Raw genomic sequence first — 9,191 nt, forward strand, 5'->3', positions numbered from 1 at the left:
GAGTGCATAGTGCAAACTGAGAAGTATGGCAAAATTCTGGCAATATGAGTGAATGGATGTTGTACTCTGCGAGTATACTATTTTTTTCCAAGCCGGCATATAATTTGGTAATGCTCCGCCGAGTTGCAATTCCCAATTAAAAAGAAGAAGCGGTCAAATGTTGCAATCATCATTTTAAGTGCATAACAGCCGTGTGCGATTTGAGAAAGCATTACCCTGTCGAAATGCAGGCACTACTCAAATTAAGTATATAGTGTACACAGTGTACTACATGTAAGTGTCCTAATGGAAGTACCTGAATTCATGCACAGTATAGAAAATATTCAGTTACTCAGAAAACAAGTTAGGCTACAAAATAAAGAGTAAAGGGCATTTAAAGTTAATGTGCAGGAACTCAGAGATCGGCCATCCTCCCCCAACGATTATCCTTTTCCCCAAGCTCTGTAAAGCCTGCGTCAAGTTGGCTAGCAGCCCTCTGCCAGGGGCTTTGGCCAATACCGAGGATTAAAACCCTGCAAGTCTATAAATACACCTAGCAGACCAACGTCAGCTTCCAGCCAGCTATTGCACTCACCTCTCACTGCTGGATGGCTGGCATGGGCTTTTCCTTTCCTGCTTCTCGCTTATTACTTTTACCCCTCTGTCTTTCACTTTCTCAGAAAGTCACTACTCTCTCTTTGTGTTCTTATTTTTCCCTGTAACTCACTCTCTGTTTCCCACTCTTCTGTCCCTCCTGCTTCCCTCAGCTCTCACTCTATCCATCTTGTACCCTCTCGCTTGGCAGGGCCTCTTAATTGGAAACAAGCTGTGAGAGGGCTTTCAGTTTGAGGTTAAAATCGCATCTGACCTGCCTCCTGCTGTATCTTTTCTTCTCTCCTTTGGCTGTATTACAGGCTTGTACACAGTGCACTGAGCGTGCAGATGTCTGAAGGACAGAGTGTGGTGAAGAGGGAAGAAAAACGTTGACTCTACCCACTGGCTGGAAACAACAGGGACTTGACAGGCAAACAAGCAAAATGGAGACCTGCTGTAGTTTACTTACAACACACAAATAAGTGGAATATTACATGACATGACATTTGTAATCCTCTAACGACATGCCCCATCAATCCAGACATTTCAACTAGGATGTGTAAATACGAACAAGGAGTCTCGCTACACCACACGTTCATTTTAGGATAAGAGAAAAAATTGCATTTCTTTAAACTAATCACAGTAGTTTTGTGCGGCGCTAAGCCCCATTTTCCACCACCTTTTCACGGTACGTCCCAGAAGCGTGCGTGAAGCAGCTCTCTGCTCCAGGTCTATTTTCACGCGAGCTGTGGGGCATTTGAACTGCCGGGCGGGAAGCGAAACAGCAGAGTATCCAGTCAATTTACCAAAAGACACCCCCCAATATTTTATTGTCTCCTCGACAACACCATGGATGACGAGAGATTCATCTCGGAGGTGGAAAAACATAGTTCGACACCACAGATCCTTTTAAAAACGACATAGACAGAAAAGAGAAAGCATGGAGTTTAATTGCAGGAGTGCTTGGAGTGAAAGGTAGATACTAGCTTAATAAACACGTGACCGTTTTTTCAAGCACTTGTAGAGACAATAAAATCTGCGAGTCGGGCGGGCAAGACGCTCTGCTCCCGGTGTGGTCTTGCGCCTGGCGGAGAACGGAACAAAACCGCGGCGCAGCCGGAACGCAGCACAGACAGACCCAGTGGAGAATCTGGGTAAGCTCCGGATGCAGCGACGGCGGCTCTGGAAAATAGTCTCGGGAAGAAACTTTTCCGGTGGAACAATTGCAACCCGCAAAAGAAAATGCCACATACAAAATTCAAGGAAGTTAACTGTTCACACAATACAGTAGCGTAAGCTATTTAAATTAGCTGGATACATGGTAAAACGTAACTTGCTCTAACCAGTGTACAGCGATGTGTACTTTGTCCATAGCAATCCTCATCAAAACGTGAGTAAATGCTGTAAACATATTCTTTGTAAATCTTTACAATCATTCCCCGAAAGAATCAAGCAGGCCTGCCTTGTTGCACAATCCAAGTTTTCTTTAAAAACTTGTAATTTTCAGCGTGAAGCTTGCTAGCTCAAAGTCTGTTGTTGTTTCCCTGAAGCTATGGGATTTTGAGAATGGCAACAAACAACACACTCCGTCGAAGCGGAGGGATGTGGCTGATGTCAGGCGATTATACTGTCAATTTACTTCCATTTATCCCCACATATCTAACGTACAGGTATGGGGAAGTGCCAATTCCAGAGAGAAAGAAAGAGAAACTAAAGTGTGTCATGCAATGCACTGTCCAGATGAATAATTAACTGATGTTCTTCCTTCAAACAGGCAACACATGTATACATTACACAGTGCATCAAAACCCATATAAAGTCAAACCAACATCTGGAGAATAAAGTCTAAACTATTACACAAAAATGACATGGCCATTACATGGTAATTATGGTGAGAGGCTGCATTCAGTCTTTCACAACTTCCTTGTTGTCAGTGGGAGAGGATAAGAGGGATTTGTTGCACAAAGGGCCACAGCCAGGCACAGAAACTATTACTTCCACCCAGTTAGACCACAGACTGTACTGTCTGACCCATAGGGCTGTGTAACGGGACAGTGCAACTCACTCACAATTATACAAGACAACCTGCATAGAGAGCTCAGTACTACCCACAGTATATTTGCATTTGAGCAAAATCTGAGGTTAAAATGTTGATTTCTGCTTCATGTAAATGAGATAATACTGAATGGAATAAGCATAAATGTAGTACATCTATAGCTTTATTAAAATATTTAACACATTTACAAATTGGCTAATGTCCACACCAGTCTAAATCTGTCCAACAAACAGCTGCTTAATCAAGGAGATATTTATAAGAGCTCAGACCATTTAATATCTTCCCCATTTGCAGCATGCTACAACCAGCCTACTTTAACTAGTGTGTTAAAAGTACAAGTCAGAGACACTTTTTATTTGGAAGAAAAACAAATATTGATCTCCTTGGCAACTGGTTTCCTTAACTACTGTTCCACAAATATCGTTGGCCCATCAAAGTCTCACCCCCTTGGATAACTCTGTACAGCTGGGTGCCAGGCCAGGGATATAGCACAGATCTGGGTATGATTATCAAGTGAAAATAATTCTGCTTTTGGGGACTTATGAATCGGTCCTGTCATGTTAACCATTTCCCCTCCCCAAAAAAAAGCAACAGGTATGACACCAAAAGTCCAGTGGAGGTAAAATTAGGCTATTATTACATACACATAAAAAAAGGTAAACTGCAATAGATAGTCCCAATAGCCTCAAACTGTGTTCTGCAAAATCACAGTACACTGCAAGATATTTTTACCAGATCCTGTCCAAACAAACATCTCATAAAAAATGTATAACTGGTTCAGAGATGAAATTTTCACTTTGCCTCTTTTATGTACACTACCCAAACAAATGTGTCTATTAGGCTGCATTCACACCAAATCAGGAGTTGTGGCGAAAACGCCAGCCCTCCCATTAAATTTAACATGGGTGGTGCGTTTAGGCTGAGGTGGTGGAGATGCCAGGGAAAAACGCAGTAGCCTGTGGTGAAAAGTTAAAAACAGAATCAATTTTGGGAGAAACGCAACCCCAACGTCACACTGCTGTGGCCAATCATGTAACCTTCCGATCAGACAAAACACAATGGAAACACAAATTTAAGTGACACTACCACACTCTCACACACGGCTTTATTCTATCTGCTAACATATTTTAATGGTGGAAAGTCCAAAGACAGACATTTAAGAATCATTGCCCTAGAACAAGGCATGTGGTGCATTAGATGCAACAGATCAGAAGTACCCACTATCAACACTTTACACTTCAGTGTAAACCTGCAGAAATCTGAGTTTGGTATTGTGATCTGAAAAAGACAAAAGATGTACTTCCCATGATGCGGACATTAACATGCCAAGAATATGTCCAGTTTGAGATTCAAACAACACAAGTGAGACTACTTCAGCAGGTGTTTAGGCTAACTGGATCATAATGTGAGCGAGAGCAGACTCCAATCCAGCTCTGTGTCATCTTTGTGTGGGCAATGTGTTTAGGTGAACAGTGTGGCTTCCCTCCGTGGCACCACTGTTCGGAGCAGCCGAGGTCTGCTGAAATCATGGCAGGCCTCGGCTGCTCAGAGCTCTGAGCGCTGTGGCCACGGCAGGAAGCCACACACCGTTCATCTGCACACAGTGCCTACACTGCCATGACACAGAGGTGGATTTAAATCACGAAATCACACTTTAAGTGCAAGAACTTTTTGTAAGCATATAAGTTTCAGTGACTATACAGAGGGCCACCAGCACAATGAGAAGGTAAAGTAAATTAATTTAACAGGAATTCTGCAGTGGACTGGGGATCAAGCCACTTACTGAGGATACTGATACTGCCTGAGAACCACTGAACATACTTTAGTGTAGCCATGCAATGAAGCTAAGCCGACGAGAGCTAGAGAGATACCCCAAGCCTGTTTCTCCCCCAATGCTACTTAATGACAGGAGGATTCATTTTTCCTTTGGGTTATGGCTCGGATGCCACCCGTCTCACTGTGTGAAATCACTCCCTGGCAGCGCTTGGCAGCAAGCAGAGAGCTGGCAGAGAGAGAGAGCAGATAGCTCATGTCTTAAGAGTGATATGGAGAATGTTATTCTGCTGAGCCAACGAATGAACCTCATAAGCTGATACCTACCTACACAGGCTGACACGAAGATGAGAATCCTCTGAGGATCAATGCTAAGCAAACACATTAGATATCATATGAAAACATATCCGAAGCAGTTTATGATTTGGCAACAGAAAGAAAACACCTTATTCTCACTGTAATCCATGTTGCAGCCAGGTTTTATAGCAGACCCCTTAACGTACATTGAACTCATCTTTTTCCCAAACTGAACTGACAATAATTCGGTAAAGAGTTTACATGGGGGTCAATCACAACAGGCCCCAAACAACGGAGGGGTCACGCAGGACACGAGATGGGGCCAGGGCATTCCTGGCTGATGCAGTTGGGTTTGTCTGGGAAATGACTGAGCAAACAGGGGCCAGAATGGCTTCCCCTTACTGGCACCAGCGCTTTGTCCCCACTAATCCACTCCAAAGAGCCACAGTCAAACACCCAGCGCCATACAGTCACCAGTAACAACACAGCACAGTCTGGGGGGACACGAAATGAATCCCACTGGCCAAAGTAGGGAGACAGACGCCAGTTTGCTCATCAGATTTGGGCACAGAAAACAGTATAGCTTAACTGTAGGACTGGGTGATGATCACAGAGCAACTTTTTGAGGTGATGGAGCCTGTGCAATATTGCCTTCTGCATGAATGAGGACTAGTTACAGGGACTATTAGGGACTTTATAACTTTTTAGCTTAGAGTTGTAGCAAATTTACCCATTTATCTGTGTGCATCTGCATCATGATAACTATTAGCTCAGTGTGTGCATTTTTGTATTGACAATTTCATTAGGGTCAGGACTCATAATACCCTGACAGGGCAATAAGGTGGAAATGTTGAGAGCATGAGAGCAGATTTATCCCCAACAGCAGGCAGTTTAGACAGATGGGGATATCAATTGAATTATGTTAATACAGTGGCTCTTGTGCCTGACATTAGAGCAAATCTACTTATCTGTGCCTCGTGATGAGTAATTTGGTAAATAAAGTCATATGATATGACGACTATTAAAAGCAACAAATCACTGTTGTCCACTAAAGCGTTTCTATTGCTGCTGAGTTAATTAGATGTGCAAAATGAAAAATTAAATCAGGGAAAAGCGGGACCTAGACTGCCCTCCGACCAAGATGCATTTATAAATATGTGTACTGCCTCATCTCTGGGAAGTTTAATGAGTAATACAGCCCTAAACAAAAACAGGAAAGCAAAAAATTCAACAACAGCATGGCAACACTATAATGTATGATCCAAAAACTGAAAAATATTTACCAGTGTAATGAATGGGTGCTGTAGGAACATGGCTCTGATCAGAGCCATGCCAAATTTATATATAGCACTGTGTGAGTTGACTAGGCATGGGCCGCTATAAGATTCTGACGGTATGAAAACCTTCAGCAAAAATATCCCGGTTTCACGGTATTGCAATTAGAGCTTTAAAAATGTATTATTTTCAAAAATCTGGGTAAAAAAAAAAAAATGTAAATACAAATTCCATTGAACATAATGTATTTTATTTTTAAACACACTGCACACTGGCAGGAAGATGGATTTCAAAACTGCACTTCCTGTCCCTGACAACTCATAATAAACAGCTCATACCACAGGAACGGTATGATGGAAAATTTTAGTGGTTTTGAAACTGTGACTTTTTCAAACCGCGGTATACCTTGAAACCGGTAACTGGCCCATGTCTAGAATTGACTATAGTATCCAATGGTTACAGAGCCCATCTTAAAAATCTAAGGCTCAATCCAAGGAGGATTTCTGTTAAAACATTCATGACATTAAACACTTACCTTGTCATTACCAAGGATAGGTAGAGTGGCTTAGAGTGTGAGCTGAAGCAGTAAAACATCATGTAAAATACTGACAAAACATTAGGACAAGATGAAGAGACAAGCCAGAGTGGGAGAAAAAAAAACACCCATACAGAAAAGTATGGTGTAAATTAAAAAAGGAAAGACATTCTTTCTGTAAAGTTAACAACTGGATAGTACTTACTTGTCATACTCTGCGTTGTCTTTATCACAGCGTGCGTCTTTGTGCTTCTGCCAGTCCTTCCCATGCTTACAGGTGGTGAGGAGGACCACATCCTCTGAGTTATGGACGTGATATAAAGCATTCCTAGTGTCTGAACCTATTCCTGTGAGGTACCTCTTCCCCTTAAAAACAAGCATGTACTTCCTATAAGGGGGAATGGTGTTATGTTTCAGGTAGCCCCTTTCCCCTCCTGTCCTAGGGTGGTCTTTAGAGAAAAGAGGGATAGAAACGTCAAAGTTGGGCCTAAAGTTCTCAGTGCTGATGCTGGCCTTGGCCAACATGGCGAGGCCGATGTCAAAGCCAAGGTCTTCTGTGTAGTCTGGCCAGGTGCCGGAGTATAAGTTGAATATGATGTGGTTTTTGCCCCCATTCCACAGGTGAAGGCTCTGGACTTTTGCTTTCAAATTGTGTACATACTGGGGTGAAAGCTGGTCCCGGTCCAGAGTGTCCAAACTCAGGACAAAAAGGCATGCCTGTCCTGGGTCAGGTGTATATAACATGGATCCTTCGATAGAGGATAATATGTTCTGATAACTCTCGGACATCTTCTCCCCTTTCTGCTGGGGGTAGACGTAAACTTTAAATCCATTCCTCTGACACAGGGAGAAATCAAAGCAGGACTCCATTCTGCAGCGTTTTCCAGTGTAAACGCCTGAGTTAGCGTCCCTCTTCTGTCTGGGAGATATGTGTTCATTGGGACTATCGCTCTGGTCATGCTCCCAGGGGCTGAACGGCTGCAAGGACGCCGAGAAGCGACGCCACCGCGCCCCGGGATGATAACCGGCGAGACTGCGGTCATCACGCCGGCTGGGACCCTTTCTGGATAGCGGGACTTGGATCCCTCCAAAACAAAACAACAGAATGAGACAAGCACCGGCGGAGAACAGAGTTAAGTACCGTTTTTTGGCCTGCATGTGTCCTACGATCTGGGATAAGATAACTGGCGATAAATCCAAGAAGTCCCCAAGTTTTGGTTTCACCACCTCCTGCGGGAACGCTCCGCCATCTTCCCCTGGGCTGCAAGGGTTGTGCGCTCACGTCTCCCACCTTCTGCTTCAGATGCCTTTCACAAGTCCGGGAACTGATCCAAAGCATGTGGGCGATTTATAATGTGCATCCACCTCGCCTCCTCGTCAATAGTTGTATCGACTAACTGACATCAGTTTATCCTATACAACAGAGTGACCCGATCCACTTAAAAATGAGGATCTCACATTAAAGTGGCACCCTACTTTTCTTTGAATAACATTACCTATACTACTTTGCAAAAAACGTTCATTTTCACCACAGAGTGCTCATGTTTAACTAACTAGAACCAAACGGTAACTAATAACAACATTGCACAATGAGTACAAACTTGAGTAACGTTAAAGCAGCAGTGCGTGCAAGACTTGTTGCCTGAACAGTTAATAACTATTGTCCCTACTGATTTTAGCAACCAAGCGGGCACTGAATCCCTAAACATCCAACATACCCAGTTTGAGACGTTGCCATAGTTGTTCACTTAGCCAATGTACCGAAAGATAACTCTAACTGTTTGCTGAATCTATACAGAGAATTTCTCCATCCGATTTAGCTAGCTAGCACGCTAACAGACTGGCTAGTTTCTGAAAACATTCCCAGTTAGCTTGTAAGCTAAGCGGTTACATCAAAGTAGCTTTAACGCTGGTTGGAAGTAAAGACGGGCAAGCAGTCGGTCTTCTTCCTCTAAAAACAATGTCTCTTCATTTATCCACAACTTGTCCTTAGCTCCTTCCACAAAGCAGACAGGATAATTTATCCGTAAATGTCTCCAGTCGTGTAAAGTGTTTAAGTGGTGGCTCACGCACAAAAACAAGAGGTGCTGTGGAGACTGCAAGCCAAGCGGGCAGAGACGGCAGCGGCAATCCCACCAGAACGACGGCTGATGATGTGACGTTCTTCCACAGCGCACGGTGCGTTGCCATTGGTCCGCGTCACATCCGAGGCGGGCGGGGCTTTCAGTGCACCCATTCACATCCAGAGAACCGAACAGGGAAGGGACTGATTTACAACAGGGAATTATGATCTGACATATGTGGTTGGTTTGCTTGTGGTTTAATGATAAAATTGAAAAGTATTTCTAGATGCAGATTTTTTGGCAGTCCATGATAGTTAAGTGGGGAGCCATCAGAAGTCGACTTTTAATGTATATAATAACTATAGCCAACTACATTACATTAAAATACATCGACTACAGTAATAATCTCACCTCAATGTCCAGTTAATAGCTGCCTTGGAGCTTTAGATCATATCACACAATCTTCGTGAGCAGATGGAGTTTGCGCAGTTATAGCCCAACTTTCCTTTTTTGCAATTGAAAGATATTCTCATGCATATTGTCAAGAATGAACTCTTACATAAATTTGTCATCCAAAATTTAAAAAAAATCAGTGTAAATTGAATTGCTCTACTATAAT

The 9,191-nt window shown here is 43.1% G+C and overlaps 1 protein-coding gene across 1 annotated transcript in view; it reads right to left on the minus strand.

Moving 5' to 3' along the window:
* LOC114557177 (exostosin-1a) overlaps positions 1–8,639 on the minus strand; it is a 45,401-nt gene extending 36,762 nt beyond the window's left edge. Inside the window, exon 1 of the mRNA XM_028580535.1 lies at positions 6,715–8,639. Coding sequence (XP_028436336.1) covers positions 6,715–7,667 — 953 coding nt within the window. The 5' untranslated portion in view covers positions 7,668–8,639. The remainder of the gene's footprint in view (positions 1–6,714) is intronic.
* Between the last annotated feature and the right edge of the window lie 552 nt (positions 8,640–9,191).

Source organism: Perca flavescens, chromosome 6 (assembly GCF_004354835.1).
Source record: "Perca flavescens isolate YP-PL-M2 chromosome 6, PFLA_1.0, whole genome shotgun sequence".
Taxonomy (NCBI): domain Eukaryota; kingdom Metazoa; phylum Chordata; class Actinopteri; order Perciformes; family Percidae; genus Perca; species Perca flavescens.